The 18,644-nt window shown below is 41.0% G+C and overlaps 2 protein-coding genes across 3 annotated transcripts in view; one reads left to right on the plus strand and one right to left on the minus strand.

Annotated features, from left to right (window-relative positions):
* Nucleotides 1–389: 389 nt before the first annotated feature.
* Nucleotides 390–17,607, minus strand: chrm5b (cholinergic receptor, muscarinic 5b). The gene is made up of 2 exons (XM_080490900.1): nucleotides 16,714–17,607; nucleotides 390–2,228 (listed from the first exon to the last, which is right to left on the minus strand). The coding sequence occupies exon 2, from the start codon at nucleotides 2,153–2,155 to the stop codon at nucleotides 626–628; it is 1,530 nt and encodes a 509-aa protein (XP_080347026.1). The 5' UTR covers nucleotides 2,156–2,228; nucleotides 16,714–17,607; the 3' UTR covers nucleotides 390–625.
* aven (apoptosis, caspase activation inhibitor) overlaps nucleotides 2,810–18,644 on the plus strand; it is a 39,776-nt gene continuing 23,941 nt past the window's right edge. Inside the window, exons 1-2 of one of the 2 annotated variants that reach the window (XM_080490902.1) lie at nucleotides 2,810–3,027; nucleotides 5,741–5,912. In XM_080490902.1, coding sequence (XP_080347028.1) covers nucleotides 2,833–3,027; nucleotides 5,741–5,912 — 367 coding nt within the window. In that variant the 5' untranslated portion in view covers nucleotides 2,810–2,832. The remainder of the gene's footprint in view (nucleotides 3,028–5,740; nucleotides 5,913–18,644) is intronic. The other variant, XM_080490901.1, reaches the window with a different exon arrangement.

Genomic DNA, 18,644 nt, shown 5'->3' on the forward strand with positions numbered 1-18,644 from the left:
AAAGTTACATTTGGAATGAGTATTTGTGAGTATTATAATGAAATATACTCCACCAATTTAACATGGGCTCCTATAAGTCATGATGAACTGTAAACTGATGTCACTGAATTTGAAATAATTCATTCAATTTAGGTTTTTTTTTTTCTCGTCCCTGTCAGACACTTATACCCATGAACTCAAATACAACTGATAAAAATGTGTGTGTTTATCAAATGGCAGCTGATAGCTTCTAGCTATGAGTTTTAACCAAAGCCACAGAGATGAAGGTTATTTCAATTAATTTGCTACTTCCACACCTCCGTATTTTAATCTGCAGCCTTACGAGTTGCAACTGCAAACGGTCACTGCTGTGTGAAATTTGTGGCCTCCTTCATCGGGTAGACATGACAAAATCTGAACCAATTTATTTACTTTTAATTGTATGGATATGCAACCATCTCCGTAAGATATCTTTCCTATAACAATATTAAACAGTCATTTAAGTGCTGAATTACACAGCTCATTTTCCACCAACATGTAAGTCAATAATACAGTCAGCACTTAAAGCAGAAGATGGTCACCGAGCACAAGGAAATCCAACACATGGACTAAATCTAGAGGTTTGCTTTCACACCGCAGAGCCACATCAAGTAATTTTATTGTTTACATTTGGGTTTTGTCCACCCCAGTAGAGCTTGTCCTCTCCTCTCCTCCTCCTCCTCCACTGGCAGAGAAGAAGCATGCGAAAGGTTTTCTGGAAGGTCTTGTTGCAAAGAGCGTAGCACATGGGGTTGATGGTGCTGTTGACGTAGCACAGCCAGTAGCCCAGATGCCAGAGAGACGTGGGTATGCAGTCGACACAGAATGTGGAGATGAGCACCATGATGTTGTACGGCGTCCATGTGAGGATGAAGGCGAGCAAGATCGCGCTGAGAGTCTGGGCTGCCTTCTTCTCCTTCACCAGCACCATTCTCTTTCTCTTCGTGATCTGGCTCTTTAGGACGGGGTCAATGGGTTTGGAGGTGGTGGAGGCAGAGGACGGGGAGGCATTTTTGGGGGGCTGTTCTGCCTCGGGTGGGCTTCGTGTCGCACTTGCGGGATCATTGTTTTTACCCTTGGTGCCTGGTTTGAATTTATAAGAGATGCACTTTTTACTGTTCTTCTTTGGGGTTGTGGAAAAATACTGGTCCTCTGTGTAATCGGTCACTTGCCCGTTCTTACTACTGGGTCCACCTTCCTCTTTGAAGGATCCTTGTGGGGTTTCTATTGAAACATGATGCTCCTCCTCCTCTGATGAAGTGTAGCTGTTAAAAGAAGTGATCTGATCTGCTTTAACCCAGGCCTCGTCTGACCTCGTGGTAGTTTTAGTGGCATTACTTTGATTAGACGATGACCAGGAAGCCTGGCTTGGCTCTCGTCTGTCCCTGGTGAAATGAAAACAAGATTTAATGATGGTTTTCTGTGGCTTATTCCCCTCTGGAACATTCTCTGCTGTGAGGCCCTGCAGCTCTGCCAGATCTTTGGTCCTTTTTTGTGTCTCCTTGTAGATCCTGCAGTAAAGGATGGTCATAACAGACACTGGGATGTAGAAAGCAGCAATGGCTGTCCCAAATGTGATCACAGGCTCTGTCAAAAACTGGATTTGGCACTGGTCCACTGGCACTGTTCTCTCTCCAACAAAGTACTGCCAGCACAGAATGGGTGGAGCCCACAAAACAAAAGACACCAGCCAAGCCAGACCGATCATTATGGCGGCTCTCTTTGGAGTTCTCTTTGCCCTGTATGTCAGTGGCCTTGTAATGGAAAAGTATCTGTCAAAGCTGATGACAAGTAAGTTCATTACAGAGGCATTGCTGGCTACATAATCCACCGCCAGCCAAAGATCACACGCCAGGTTCCCCAAAGACCAGTAACCCATTATGATATATGTAGTGTACAAGTTCATGGACAGGACTCCTATAATAAGGTCAGCGAAGGCCAGACTCAAAAGATAATAGTTATTAACAGTCTTGAGCTGGCTGTTCACTTTGAAAGACAGCAACACCAGGACATTCCCAACTATGGTTATCAGGCTGACAATGGCCGACACTGTAGCAATAGCTATAACCTCCCAAAGGCTGTGAGGAGCAGCATGGACGATCGAATTGTTGCCAATGGAGCTATTTTGGAGATCCATGGTGCTGTATCATCAGTTTGAATTACAGCTGAGATGCATCCCTTTGTGGCTCCAAGCAGAATGAATAGTTCTCCTGAAACAAAAAGAAAACATCAGTGAGAAATAAAGAACTTGTATTTTTCATTCAGTCATCCACTTTATCCAATTCTGGGGAGTATGTTTGAAGGCATGGTGCAGCTTGCACAGCTCATCACTGGACAAATACAAAGAGAAAGAAAATCATATGCTCACATTCAGAAAACCTGTTAATGCACAACAAGAACAAGAAAACTCAATATAGTAAAGACCCCTGGGATACCCTTTCATTTCAAGGTGAGAGTGCTAGCCACAATACCACTGTGATCCAATGTATACTTTATTTAGGTTACCTTTATTATTTATTCATATTGTCTTTTAAAACTAAAAAACAATTTATCACAACCTTGCAATTTCAAACTGTACACCACTTCACCACTAATTTTAAACTGTACACCAGAACAAAAGCTTCATGTTTGTTTGTTTATTTATTTATTTATTTATAAAAAAAATCGTATTTCTTCCTAAACAAACGTTACTCTAACAGCATATGCGACTGCATTCCGGAACCAATCTGTCCTGGGACTCTAATCGGTGTTGCACCCATTCCGACACACCGGCGACGTGTCACCTGCTAAACTGTCCGCCCCCTGTTGACAGCAATGGAGGGTAGAGTGAGCAGAGGCAGAGGAGGCAGTTGGAAAAGAAGTGGACGGGGTGGAAACGACAGCGAAAGTTCTGGCGGTGAGCACCGTGGCAGAGGGAGAGGAGGCCATCACCGCGGAAGGGGTAAACGGGACCACTACCGGGGTCGTGGACGCGGAGGAAGCGGTCGCGGTGCAGACTTCCATCAGCGGGTGAGCGTTCCCGTTAGCCCGCTTTGCCAAACTCCATGTAAAAAAAGTATGGAATTTGTCTTAACTTCTCCGTGAGGTGAAGGACAAATTCCCGGAGGATACTGTCAATATCAGCGTGACATTATCTTCTGTTCGGCTAATTTATCACTAATTTCAAAGCAGTCGTTTGCTGGTGGTAAAGCTGGTTTCACCCAGCAGAGGCTGACACATGACTGCAAACTTTTCCTCCTCGGCTGACTGGATGCTCGGTTTGACGTGGCATGCTTTTGTGCAGCTCTGTTTATTTTTCATTGAAAAAAAAAATTCATTATATTCCACACATTTCTGTTGTCAGTGTGATTTGCATACATGCGATCATTCCATCTGGAAAGAATCATATCAAACTGCATGAACATCTTTATGTGAATCAGCTGCAGCAGCACTTGATCTGTCTCCTGCAGCACTGTAGCATTATCTCTGCACGAGCTGAGCCTTGGGTGTTGACACTAGAGGCGTCTTCTTTATTCACACTGGGATACTCAGTCAGTTAATGCCCCTGCCATGGTAACTACAGAATTAGAAGAGAAACAATGGGGGCTCCGTGATTGCAATCACAGGAATCTCCTTTGGTTCTTAGGGGCTCCTTGATTGCAATCATAAAAATCTCTCTTGGCGCATCCATAGCTACCACGTGGTCTTAGATGATATTGCTGGAAAAAACAAACATGGTTTACTTTGGCTTGAACTGGAGCACATGGGAAAACCGAGCAAGTCCAAAGATTTGCCTTCTGACAATGAACATGTATGTGGCAATGAGGGACGGATCCAGCAAGTAAGAACCTAGACGTAATTATTATGTTGATATGTATGATATATATATATTTTTAAATGCATTGGGAGAAGTGTTGTTTTTACAGTTTGTTAAATAGACAAATCCATGTTTCATAATTTTCTTAAGTTTCTGCAGTAAAATCATTCAAAAAGCCAAACTATAAAACAGATAAAATTACAGCTGGAGATCCAGAGGAGGCTTATTTGGCATCTTGAAAACTACTTGTTGAATATATACTGTAAATACGGCATTGTAGACATTTGTCCTTTCATATGTTCCCTTGAAATCGTTTTTGTTTTTGAAGAAGAAGAAGAAGAGTATGAGAGTGATTTTCTTTTAAAAATTTGCCTCTCATAATGTCTAACATTTTGCGGCCTTTAGCATGCATGTTATCCTAACTCCGTTCATACAGTATGCATCAATGCTGATGTTATTTTGGGTGCTAGCTTTCGCTGCACTTTGCAGCTATTTTCTATCGACTTGTAGTTTTCAGTGTTGTGTCTGCAGACCTTACAGAAATAGTGAATGCACCCATCAGTGGACACATTATCAGTAGTCTATCTTAAACATATAGACTTGTCGAATGAGTCATTTTTAAACTGCGCAATGTCATTTCATGGGCTGTATTTAACCTGGTCTGCCAGTATTGGCCCCCGGGCACTACCGTACAGCCACCATTCTATCTATTTTACATAACTGCTTCTCTGAGTTTGGGTCCCAAGAAACCGTATCCTGAAAGAGAGGAAACTCTCTGCACAGGTCACAAGATACAGACAAATATTCTCAATTGCATATTGGCTCATTGGTAAAAAGATATAACAGCAAATCTGTTGTTACTGTAGGATTATGTTGCTCTCAAGTAAAATTTGTTTCTTTCACTGTTGCTTTTATGAGACGGGAAAATCATTTAGACTAAAGGAGTCGACACCAGTAAACCAATAATTAATAACCAATATTCAAAGTTATTTGTTACGTTTGTCTCTCTATAATTCTTCTTCATCCCTCTATCACTCCCTCCCCCCACAAACCTTCCAACTCCCAGTTGAGGCTCCATTCAAGTCAGTGTATCAGTGTATTCGCCTCAATGCCAACAACAGGGCATTGATCCATTATTGTGCCTTTAAGTAATTGCATCATGTATGTTTTACTTAAACCTGTACAGACTCAATTTATGGTTCATATGGTATTTTAATTCAGGTTGAACTGTAGTGTCTCACTGACAATATAAATATATATTTTGCTGAAAGCTGGCGTACCCTTTAAAAGTGTTGGTTTTAATACGGCACACAATCTGGGCTCATTATTCTCAGTAGAAACAAAAGGACTTGTTATTTATGTAATAAATTGACAATTAGCCCAAACTGCTATTATTTTTATTAGCAAGACTAAGAATACAATTTTTCAGAATAACATTACTCAAAACCTTAACTGGATTTATTGCCATCAGTGTCGTCTGCAAGACCTTGAATATCAAAATGGCAGCTTCTCTTCTCTCTCCGTATTAAGAATGGATGTTTTTTTCCTTTTTTTAAAACCAGAATACATAAATATGTCTGTGTAAATGTAGAAATAATTAACCCAACTAATACACCTGATGCATATTTTCCAGAAATTAAAAAAAAAAGTGTTTAAAATGTCTTTCCGCAATAAAGCAAAAAGCGAAAGTCACATAATCCTCACCTTGTGACATTTTGTTGCCCAAACGGTTGCATGCATGTCCATGCCGGTCTCTTTGTCCTCCTGCCTCGTCTCCCACTGTGCCGCCTCCTGAGTCATCTATTTGAACAAGTAAACACTCTTAAGTCTTTATTTGTAGTCTGATGATTGGCCATTAGTCACAACCCAGGGCTTTCTCGTTCTGCTTGCTGAGCCTACTAATGCTTTTCCCGTACTCCACTTTAGGATCAAGATGAAGACGATACGTTTGAGGAGGAAGATTACAGGGCGGAGGTGTTCTCCAGGAGGAAGCTGGAGTCAAATTGGGACCGTTATGAGGAGTCGGAGAGGCAGCAGCCAGACGATGACGTGCCCGCTCAGAGAGGAATGGACTACCATGTCCTGCTACAGTCAGCAGGTAAGATCTGAGCACATAACACAGGAAGCGGATGTTTGTTTTTCCATCCACGCCTGCAGTGTTCACAGAAGAGCCGGCCTCTGCGTTTGATTTGGGATTTGATGGATTTATATGGGAGGACACACCAGCTTGTTGCAGTTCTCAGTGGAGGACATTGCATAACAGGTCTGTTCTTTTGGATTCCTTAAATGAGTATCTGAGATAGAAGCATGAATGTAAAATTGTTTGGACAGAGGCACGGCTCAAGCATTAGCTCATCCAGACCAACTATCCATCCGTCTTCTATGCCGCTTCATCCAACTCAGGGTCGTGGATGGCGCTGGAGTCAATTCGAGTGGACTATGCGTAAAAGCAGGATACACCATAGACAGTCTGCCAGAGAGACAATCATACAAGCTTACAGGTGATTTTAGATTCAATGTTTGGTCTCAGATACATGTTTCTGGACTGTGGCAAGAAACTGGATCACCTGGAGAAAAACCCACAAAACGTACAAAGTTTACACAGAAAGGCCCAGCTCGGATACGATCCCACGGCTTTCTCTATGACTCAAGAGTGCGAACCACTACTCCACCGTGCAGCCTAAAACCATGCGTCATACTGCTTTTTATTAAAAGTAGTATTCATATTCACACTGAGCAGAAGTAATGGCCCAGCCTGTCACAGTAGTCCTTGGTCTGAAATGCCCCCCTCAGGAAAAGGAAGTGCCCACCAGTGATCTAATGGCACAAATAAATGCTGACTAAAAGTACTTAAACCATCGCTGGAATAAAGAAGCAGTTCAAGAGTGCTGACTTTTAATCTGTGTATTAGCTGGAGTGGAAATCAGCTCTGTGAGCAGTTTTCTCAAGTCGTCTCTATTCTAATTAGTCGAAAAGGAAATGACTGCTTCCTTCAAGGACTCTGATTTCATTGTATGGACGCCGCTGTCGGATGACTGCATAGAAAATATTTGTTTGTTTTTGCTCATTTCAGCCTGAATGGTCAGTCCGCTGTTTTGGCCCCTGAGCTCTCCACAGTCTTTGATTCTGTTGAGATTTCTTTTTCCCAAAGGACCAGAACTATGAGAGCTCAGCGATGTCTGATTAAAACAGACCGAATTGTTCTTCAACTGGAAGATACATTTTTTTTCTTGTGTCTCATGTTAATTAGAATAAGACAGGAAGTCGGAGATTAAAACTGAGGTTCACATCAACAGCTTCCACCGAGCTGGAAACACCAGAGCAGCTCATGCTTGATTTGATTGGCGAAAACTGTTGGCTTTCCATCAATTATTTCATTAGTTGGTGGGGCATCATGATGTGAGCGGGTTGACTGCAGCTCATTAATCTTCTGATCTCATCAACATCCTGATTGTTTGGGGATGCTGCAACTTCTCTCCACACTTTCATCATCCTCTCCTGGCTGATTCTATTTGTTGCACAGTTTCTGAGGCGGCTCAGTCACCCTGACGAGTCGACCGAGAGAAGTTTGGTTTTGGGGAGGGTGTTTGTCAGTGTGGGGCTTCATCTCTGCACTGAATGATGGAGCTGATGGAGCGCTGGGCAGCCGGGGCTGTTTGTGTCAGCTTTAGAGTCTGTTGATTGTGACGGCAACATGAAATAGGCCGAAGAGGGTTTCTGCAATCGTCTACTTATGAATAATGCTGGTTGATCTGTGATGGAGCGATATCATTGGCAGCCAAATCTTCCTGCAAGTTGGAAGCTTCTAGGTTTTATTTGCAGTATGTTGTGTTTTTGTAGAGCTGCAATAATTAGCTGATTAATGAAGTTGATTGTCTGATTAATTGGCAACAACTTTAATGAATAATTTAGTTATTTTTCAAGCTTAATTTGTATAATTCTAGCTTATTAACTCAGAGTATTATCCAGTGTCTGTAGTCCCCCATAAGAAGAAGAATAAGTGATTGTAATGACGATACGATGAATACGTCTTGATCGTAAATCAAAGCTGGCCATCCCACTTTCGGAAAGAATTGATATTTTTCGTCATCATTTGCCTTTCAAAGACAAACAACTTGACTTATACAAGCTAATTAATCGACAGATAAATTTATAATCGATCCATCCTCTTTGCTGCTTTATCTGACTTTATCTCAGGGTTGTGGGAGACTGAAGCCCCCCAAGCCGATGTTAACCACTACCATACCGTGTGTCCCTGAGCTGATGATAAAAATAATAACTCGCAACCAGAAGCCCAACTTTCAGTGCTCGCAACAGTTCAACGGATCTTTTCTATAATCAACAGCAGATTAACAGCAGATTGAAGCTTATGATGAGCTGTGAAGCAGTGCACATATAAACCAACTCTAAATGTATTATTTGGTTATTATGGGTTATTGCATTTTATTTATTTTTGTTAAGCTTTTGCATTGTTTGAGTTCATCTACCCTTTATATCAATGTAATGAATGTATTGGGGTTGTAGAATGTTGCTTGAGATAAAAACAAACCTGCATTAGGAAACACATTTGATGTTTTTCACAATTAATGCTTATTTCTACAATAGAACCAGTGTTTTGTGAGCTGTATGGAAAAAGAGCTCAAGTGTTTTGTGTTTTTCTTCAATTCCGATACTGCCCGACTCTTACAGTAGGATCTGTTCGCGTTACACCCTCCACTGCAGTGCATGTCAACCCAAATGTAATGTGTTTTGGGCTTGTACTGTTGTATTGTGAGTCGCTTCAGCGCTCAGTTTTTGGGCAGTAAAATCCCACATGCCTCTTGTATACTTAGCTTGAAGGTAATTAAAAATTCAGGGATCCGGGATGATTTTCATCCTTTTATTTTTAAGGAGACATGATATAAAGAAGTAGGTGGAACGTGAAGTTGTTGTAGGTGTAATGTAGACGATTTAATGAGCGTCAATGGCCACAAAACAGTAAGTGTAAAGTTTCAACAGCTGCAGGTTATATTTAAACACAAGATATATATTTTTTTTAATTTAAGTATCTTATTAGTACAAGAGCAGATCCCAACAGCTGGTAGCAATAATACTTTATTCTGAGAAAAACAAAAACATTAGGAAGTCAGACGTTCACATAAAAATGACTACTTAACGTCCAACATGCATGTACGGTGTGAGAGTGGATAGGACTTGGAGGTGTAAGGTGGTTCAAGCTCTTTGAGAGTCTCTGCACTCAATGAACAAGGAGTTAATTTCATTAGATCATTTCATGTGTTTACACATTAGATAGGATGAGATTTGGGTAATAAGTGATAGCATTATTAAAATTGGTGTTATACCAACACGCTGTCCTTGATTTCATTGACTCAAATTTACCACATATGCTTATTTGAAGAAGCCCGACCTCCACCCCTATTTTCCCACACAACAGGGCCGTTCCCAGTTTCACCCATACTCAAAAGTTTGAAAGGTTTCCAATGTGTAAGTGTCGTTTTCCGATGTATTTTTAAATGATGTCAGAGTCAAATGTCTGTTTTAGTAAATGACAGATTATCACAAACCATTTCAAGGTGTTTACTTCATAAGTAAACAGAGGTCATGTATCGCTCTCTATAACTTTCCAATATATCTCCTGCTCTCGAAAAATCAGTAGAATGGCCTCATGCCAGTCAGATTCGGACCCATCACCAACTTTTGAAGATAAATGTGTTGGCCGACCCTGCTCCCTAGCCTAAGTAAGATAGAAGTGGCAAGTCCTGGTCCAGAAGGACCACAGGCTGAGATGTCTTCAATAGTTTCTGGCTAATTATTGGGCTTCCAGCAGAGTCCGTTGAGGACATATATGTATGAGTTTCACTGTTTAAATTTTTTTTAAATTTCATTAAATAGATCTGAAAACATGGTGTACTATAACGCCTCCTGACCAGGACTCAACACCTCTCTGTTAGGTGTTAGAAAACATGACTTCAAATAACTTTGATTGTTGCTTGTGTGCATGCAGGATAAGTGCATATATGTCAGTAGCCAATAACTCACAGCTTCTGCTGCCTCTCAACGGACTCGGTGATGTTTCAGAGCGTTTGGACGCGTTACCATACTGGGCAACACACTAATTATTGCAATTTCTGGCTGAAAAATCTACACATTTATTAATAATCGGAAAGTTACAAGTCATGTTTGACAGCCCTCATCATACAAGCTGTTTCTTCTTGGATCCAAATCTGTTGAATCCTACGTGCGACTAATTACTCGCTCGACATGCTCGGCCTGTTATTCATAGTCATATTTCTTTATTCCCACTGACGAGCTGTGCAGGGATTGAACTTGCTCGTGCTCCAGGAAGAAGCCTCGGGGCTGTTTTTAACTTAAGTGTTTTCGGCAGTAAAGCAGTTTTTTTTTTTTTTTTTTACTTTTGTCTCCTCACGCCATCAGAAAGTTTGAGCATGTTGCAGCAATGTGTCGCTCTCTCTCTCTCTCTCTCTTCTTTTGTAGCGTAAATGCCAAAGGTGGTCCTGTGAGTAGTTTGACTCCCATCTCTCGTCTGTGTTTTGCCCACATCGCCAGATTAGTCACGTCATACAGCAAGAGGCTGCCGCTCTCTAGAGGATACTTAATTGTACGTGGGAGGCGATGCTTTTAAGAGCTGTTTTTCTAACTAATTAAGGTAGCCATGAAATCAAGAATTCGCCACAGAACCCCCCCCCCCCCAGCTTAAATTTATTACAGAATGCTTCGCCGTGTGGATCCTCATTACTTTTTGTATCTTAGGTGTTGTGATACACATCTATTTCAACAGGAAGATTGGACAAAATCTGACACATTGTAGATATCATGCGTTTTTGGACAGAAGTGACCTACAGCAGTGTTGCATAACCTTTTGTAATGTATCTTTCAATTCTTACAATATTCCAAAATCCCGAGGCAGAGAGGTCTAGAGTGGAGCAGCAGAGCGTTACCTACAGTGTGGTGGAGGCATCAGATGTGGTTGCCATCACAGGCTGAATTTTACCACTTTTTAATCACGTAAGGAGAATATATATATATTTTTGCTATGCTGCACAACAGTATGTCAAATTCAAGGAGATGAGAGCTGCAGAGGTCCAGACTTTCATAGCAGGGCATTTTATCTGATAATACTGCAATGCTGTTTTTCTGAGCTGAGTACATTTGAGCAGCCCAAAACAAAACTGTTCAAATATATATCTGTGTGGGTGGAATTTGTTATTGTGATGCCTCACATTTAGAAAAGGAAAGTACCAAGGTTTTGTGAAATGACAACTTTCAGAAGGAAATGATCAGGGAAGCAACTGTATCAGAAAGTAACAGTACACTGTGACTTTGCTTTATCTCAGGAGTGATGCACTGGTAACTGATTAACATTATTACATTTTATTGCAGTTATACTTTCTGAAGTCTCATTGAGCTTATTACTTGGTAAGTTTTCCATATAGCTGCAGAGCTACTGTCTCTGCTTGTGCTGTTCACCAACATTATCTGAAGCTGTTCTGCAGGCGGTTACTGTTTCACTAAGCTCCTTTTTTAACTGCATGAGGCAATCTTAAATAATCTCAAGCCTAATTATTTATCCTGACTGCAACATGGAAGATGTCCGTTATAAGTAGTATTACACTGTCTACAGTGTCAGTGATGCTAACAGCATTAAGTGAATATTGGATTAGATTTGTAAAAACTGCTTGCTGATTTCTTTTTTTCGTCATTCATAAATCTGTTTATTTCAAGAAGTGATAACGTCGAAGTTATAGACTCTTCCTCAAACTAACTAAATTTAATTTGAGTTTGTGTTTCCCACATAATGTTGAGAACTTGGCTAATGTGTCAGCAACACTGCAGTTAAACAACTTTGTGCATATTTATATCACGTGTTTAATTCACAGAGACGTTTAAAAGAACACCACGAGTTGCTTTTAAAGGCAAGTCGTTACTTCCTGCTTTCAGTAACTAGTAGAGCATCGTTACCACTTTCGAAAGAGGAAACTAATAACTTTGGGGCTCATGAGTGCTCTTTGTTCGACCAATAGATCAAATCTCAGGTCCTGGGTCGACATCAGGGCCTCCTCCCTGTTGGCTGTGCCTGTTTCACCCCTAAGAGGAGGCGCGCAGGGTTTTTCTTAACCAAATGCTCTAAGCAGCTCAACTCGCTCTGCACAGTATGAAGGAGTTGCAACTTTAGCAGTGTGGTACTTCAACTTTACTGCTTCACTCACTTTTACAATCCTTCTGCTCACCTCTGCTGAACAAGACTCAGAGTTTCAAAAACTCCTCAGGAGATGCTGGTCCACATTCAGCATTCAGACGGCACTTAGCCAGGAACCGTTCTGGTATGTGTAACAAGTGCTCATGATGAGATGGAGCAAAAACAACAATGTCATTTGCGTGAAACAGATGTCACCTTCCTCCAAAATGTCTCCCCAACCTTGTCTGTGCCTCTAATTTCTACGGAAATCACAAGCAGCCTCAGAAGAACCCAGTACATACCTTGAACTAGTCCAAAGTCAAACTCCTAAAACATATGTAGACTCTCTCTTATTGGTGGAACCAGCTCCTGGTACTTGGAAATTGTGATTTGTGCTTGTTGTATTCTTTGCTATTAATTTAGAGCCTGAATGTTTACCATGCTATTAAGGATCGTGCTAATTTGTTCTGGCCTAAAACGGATATTAAGGAGATAATAAGCAATATTGCTGGTTTGTTGACTTTATGATTACATTGTTATCAGCTGTTGTTGCTATCTGGAAGAAAATAATGCATATTGCATTTAATAATGCAATAAAACAAGTTACTTCATTGGTTTTCAGTCATTACTCTTGCAACAACACATCATTAGCAGGGTAAAGCCTCTTACACTGTAAAAGGGAGAATACACGCGTGATCGTTGGCATATTTTTATGTTGGCTGCGTGTGTCGGTTACGTGTGTGATTGCACACATGTCTGAAGTGAATGAAGATGAGGTGTCAGTGAGCAGCCTTCCAGGACCAGGATTGAAGATTATCTGAACCCAGCTCTTCGCCCCTAATAATGGGTGAACTATTAAAACTCTTGGGAGCCTTTTGTTTCAGACAGAAAGACCTCAAAACTTTAAAAAGTAGCCTTTCTATGATCTCTCGGCCGAGACAAGCACGTTATGCGATTGCAATGAAAAGTGTTTTTTTTTTTTTCCCCCCCTCTAATCTCAGCAGGGTCATATTTGAAATGAAATACATTGTATCGGCTACGGTACACCACAAAGTAGACACTTCACTGTCCAGCAGGAAGGAGGTGTTGTTCTTCTAGCAAAACTGGTGTTTCTGAAAACAAAAGTAGGTGGAAGGAAGTCTGTGGTGTCATTAGCTCCAGTTCCTGCCTTGAGTAGTGTGAAGACTCTGGTCAGCACTTTTAACACCACTACTGTGACGGAAGAATCGCTCGTTGGAAAAGAGGGAGAGAAAGAGAAAACATGTCAGGTTTCAGCGCCACGCTGCCAGATGGAGACCTGCACTTACTGTTTTGTCAAAACTGGCTCAACAGTTGGACAGGTTACTGAAGCTTTAGATGCCAGTTTTTATAATTATAGCTCCCGCTGAGGCACAGCTCGCAGCTGTCAAGCCATGCAGTGTTACAAAACGACGTGCTGGAAAATGACAATCCCACAAAGTTGCTCTTCGTGTGGTCGTTGTTTGAGCTTTCGGGAGGAGTGAGTTTTAATTCAAAATCACAATTTCATGCTCCACTCAATAAAAAATGTGTAATCACGCATGTGAACAAACCTATTTATTGTTAAAACAACCTGTAGGAGGAGTTTCTTTTTTTTAAGGTTTTATTTTTTGTTCTCTTTTACAACACGTCACTGCAAGTTGGCTTATTTTCGTTTGTGTGACCAGGATGGGACCTGGAGTACCCGACACGCAAAGGTCAAGACCTCACCCAATGTACCAACAGGGTTGGGGTTTATCATGTTTTTATTGAAAATGACATAATGACATAAAGGGATGAGTGTCTTTCTTCAAAACGCATACAAAATATTAGGTTTAATTTAAGCTCAAGGAAAGATCTCATCAGACATTGCTGTTTTCAGCTCCCGCACCTGATTGCATTGACAGGCTCATCACTGGGCTTTGTTAGGTGCTTGGTGATGACAGAATCATTGGACTCAGGTGTGTGGAAGCAGGGAGAGAGCGAAAACGTGCAGGACAGGGGCTCTCCAGGAACGGAGTTGCTCAATATATGTTTGTGTTTTAAAATGGTGCCATCCATTCATGCCGTTTCCATTCAGATGTTTCTCAGCAGAACCTGTCGCTGCTGTTTATATAAATCCCTGTTTATATTCCTTCAGCCTGTTTGTATTTCATTATGAATCTCTCTTCTGTTGAATGTGTGCAGATGCATTTGCTGCTTCTGCAACTACTCACCTCCCCCACAAAGAGCCTACAACTCTCCTGATGAATTCTGCAATCAATGAAAATTCAACACAGTATTAACAAAATACTCTGAAAATACTTTCCCCTGCCGTGGTCTATTGAAAGATACAGTATGTTTAAATGGTTAATTCTCAGTCCCTGACTTTACAAGAATGCTATTGAAACTCTATAATACTTTGTGTGGTTGGAAAAATTCCCACCAGACAAAATTATGTGAACTTGATGATTTCTATTGTTGCGTGGTCTTCTGAAGGGCTATTTTTACTCCTCACTGCTTGTCCAAATACTGTACATTTTAATGTTGATATGTTTTGAATTGGTGTCATTATACTTTTTATTGCACCCAGTGATGAGATTCTTTGCATCAGAAGCGTTTTTCCCCTGAGTCTGGCCTCTAGACTCTAGAGATGACTATTCACTGATGATGAAACCTTGATGCTTTTTTACACTCAGAATATTTTGTGCGTTCTAAAAGCTTTTCTGCCGAGAATCTTTTCATCACCTTGATTGCTTCAGTCGTTATGAAGCACAGATGAACTGTGATGAACAGCACATGTATCGCTTAGATTCAAATGCATCCAGTTGCTTTTCAGTTGCCCTCAGATATTTATTGCTGTCAACTGTTTTGTATCCCAGTGGTGGCGTTTTTTTTTTTTTCTTTCTTTCTTTTTTTTTCCAGGGGTTGTCTCAGTCCTTGCATTGTTGGGGATTGATTGGGTCGTTGCTTGGGTACAATGTACACACAGTGTGGTCCTCCTTTTTTTTTTTTTTTTCCTGTGTGTGTTCGTGCGCCTGTATGACCGGGGGGAAATAGCTGGCTAGTTATTTACGTCCTAATACGGTCATCTATCTGTACACATTAACACAAGGATCAATCCTCCTCCCCCGCAGCCGTAGTTTACCAGGGCTGCTAATGGGGACCTATCAAGGCTCAATCATAATGAGACAAAAGGAAATCTTATTAGAGCTTCAGTGATTCGGGTAACTAGATTGACAAACACAAGGACGTTTTCCTAACTGAGATGAATACTCCCAATCATGCCATTCATTTATATCTTCCGATGTCCTTATGGATACTTGATTAGCCATGTATATGAGAGGAGACTGGCGTCAAAAGCAGAGGAAAGAACACAATCGTGTACCGTCTGCTTGGCAGAAATAGGAAAGAAAGCATTATAGGTGCTTTAGTGCGTTTCCTTGTAAATGGTGATTGAGATGAGGCCAGTGGAGGATGGATGCAGGCTAAAAAAAGCCGCAGGTGGATCATAGACATTTCACCGAGATCATCCCACAAGACAGCCTTCCCACTTTAATCTTAAAATACCTGAACCTTTGTTTCAGGGCTAGTGCTTATGAAGTTTCACCTTGAGGTATCGATCTTTTGAGATGACTTGGCGTATATTACATCAAAACATGGTTCAAAAAAAGCTCCGGACCCTTAAAATTTCATTTTATAATTACAAAGGCTGAAAATTGTCCCATTTGAGAAGCTAGGACGAACAAGGGATCTTTGGATTATTGCTTTGGAAAATTATCCATCATGGGTACTTGACAATTTAGTTGGAACTTAAGTGAAGTGGTATAATCAGATATTTCTGGTTTTTATGCTTATTGATTAAAAAAAATTGAAAAGATTGGAGTTGTGTCATCTTTAAATAATGGTGGTGGCGCGAAATTGCTTGCCTTGTAAGATGTATATAAACAGTTTACCACAAAGCTGCTGCACTTCAAAAATGCCAAAGTCATGGAATTAACAAATAAACATTTTTTCTTGAATTTTTTTTAAAGCAATTTTGGAAATCATTTAACGTTCCAATTTTTGTAAAATGACCTTGTGTTTAAGCTTATTAACATTTCCAGAGGTGTTGTAGATGGCGGCAAAATACATTGCATCCTCAGTGAAAAGCCAGTTGTTGCTCAACATGTAATGATCCATATCATTGCTCGACATCTTTTTTTATTCGAAAAATAGCTTTGAACTGCTCATTATTGAAATTCTCGTCACTCAAATCATTGCTCAGTTGTAGAAAGCGTGTGGTGGTTATTTCTCCGAGACAATAGAACAAATGACGGGATGATTGTGTTATGACTGATCTCCTTTTTATTTATTGAAGCCTTTAATCAAACTCTCCCCATCTCTTTCTCTCCCTCTTTAAAAATGCAGAACATCTGCAAACGAACTGAAGCTCACCTAATCAGATTTAATATCAAATAAACAACCTTTTATTGTGGCGTAAATGCCGAGTTTGTAAATGCTTTGTATGACAGAGCTCTTGAGTCTTTCGACTATAAAACCTATGATGACAACCGATGAATCCCAGCACTTATTTCATGGTTTATTAATGGAGTTACTGAAGTGGCATTTATGATTCTGTAATAAAAGTTTAATCTAGACCCGAGCGTTTGATTGCACTAAACAGTGTGTTAGGTCAGTTGACAGCTGCTCCATTATCACCACATCAAACAGAATACATACTCACCCCGTAGGGCTCTGACAAAGCACGACGCTGCAGCGTTAAATGGGCGTTTGGCCAAGTCTTCAACACTCTGGTTTTCCTTTTACTCCTTCTTCAGTCCGTCCGAGTTTCCCCCGCTTTCTTCTCGGTAGGTCTTCCCTCGCTCTCTGCTTCTTGCCTCACAGCATGTCTGCCTCACACTTTCCCTCTCTGGCTCCCTGTTCCCCTCCCCTGTTCACTCTCGCCGACTCTTTTCCCCTGTGCTCTTCTCTCCAACGAGGTGAAAAACACACTTGTCAAATACAGGTTGGTCATCACACCGTCTCTCATCCTCACCAGTTGCTAAGTACGAGGCACTTTGATGGCTGCAAGTTGGTCCGCATCGTAGTGTAGTATACTTTCTGAATACTCCGGCTTCTTTCTGCGGTGAGATGGCGAATGCAACAGCTGTTCAGAGTCCGTGTCTGCGTGATCAAGCTGACGAGGTGCCTGGTCAGACGTTTTTCACCGAAGTGTGAATTACTGGAAAGAGTTCCCCGTTCTCGGCAGTGAAGACGGCCACCAGGAAGGTCTCGTCAGAGGTTTGCTTCTTCAGCAACGACAAACTTGCGAGCTCAAAGTCAGAGAAATAAAAATAAAAAAATTCTAAATAAAAAGCAAGGACAATTCTCCGTCTCTCACTCTCTCTGCAAAGTTTGAGCGACTCCACAGCAGAAGGAAAAGGAATGAAGCTGCTTTGAATCTCAAGGCTGCACAGGCTAAATTACTTTTTGTCTCCTAGCAGACCTCAGCCGAACAAGCTGTCTGAATACACGCTGCACCGACGTCCTCAACATGCAGATTCAGCCTTGAGCCTTCAGTCACTATTAGCAGAAATTCCCACATAGGTGTAAGCCTCATGCTGTGGATCTGAGCGCTGAGCAACATGTAAGAGGAGGGAGGAAGAGGTGAGGAGGTGGAGGAGTGGGATGGAGCGGGGGGGGGGAGGAGCTGGAGGAGGAGCTGATGTGGGTGTCAGCAGCAGTTCAGGAGGAGTTGATGTTTGCCTTTGCGATGGCCGAGCAGAAGAGCTGTGTGTCTTCATCAGAGAGGAAATGCATTTGTGTAACTGCCGGCTCCACATGACTCACATATGTGACACTTTATAGTAACTTGGGTGCCCAGGCCCGAGCACATTCGACCATCAAAAAGCAAAGTGTTTGGTGGTATTCCTTTATAAAATGATTACATATTCTTTCGGCCACCTGAACTGCATTTATCAGTCCCACAGTAACGTGTCAACGTGCGCTTGGAGTAACGTTTTGTGTTGACCTTCATTGTGCAGATAAACTCTTTGCTTTTGTGCACAAAAATGGACTCACTGAGTTACTAAATATATAACTATTTCTGAGCATATCTGTGGGTTGCAAGAAAATATTGAAGTCACTAAAGGAAAAACAAAAAGATTGAATTAACAATTTAATGCGACAAAACATTTTTTGAGGGAGCTGGGTTTTTCTGAAACAGCCTGTTTTATTCTATCACATTAAGGGAATTACATCATTAACATTGCACAAAGGCTTTTTGAATTCACTGGGAGCTTTGTTCTCTGTCCCTTTTTTAAATTGAGTAATTACCAAAAAAGAACTCATCTTCTTCAGGCTGACCTTATTCCTATGCTTTAAGATTCACAAAAGGCAACCAGAAAGAAGTTGTTGGAAGTATCCTAAAACGTATTGTTTTGAACCAAATGGCATTACAGTCGATAAATACAGCAAAAATACGGGTGCATCATAAGAATTAAAATGGTACTGGAATTATTATTATGTTCTTTACTTTGATCATATGAATTACGAGAATCTGAAATACTGTATTTTTCATTTTCATGAATTACGAGCTAAAAAGAATATTGAATAAATCAAATAGGGCTAGAAATAGTTCCGTTCATATGTGATCCATCTAAAATATGCTGCAGT

Source organism: Lipophrys pholis (genome assembly GCF_963383615.2).
Source record: "Lipophrys pholis genome assembly, chromosome: 21".
Classification (NCBI taxonomy): Eukaryota; Metazoa; Chordata; class Actinopteri; order Blenniiformes; family Blenniidae; genus Lipophrys; species Lipophrys pholis.

Bases quoted from the DNA above. Each gene is read 5' to 3' on its own strand.
- chrm5b (XM_080490900.1), bottom strand. From the start codon at position 2,155: ATGGATCTCCAAAATAGCTCCATTGGCAACAATTCGATCGTCCATGCT.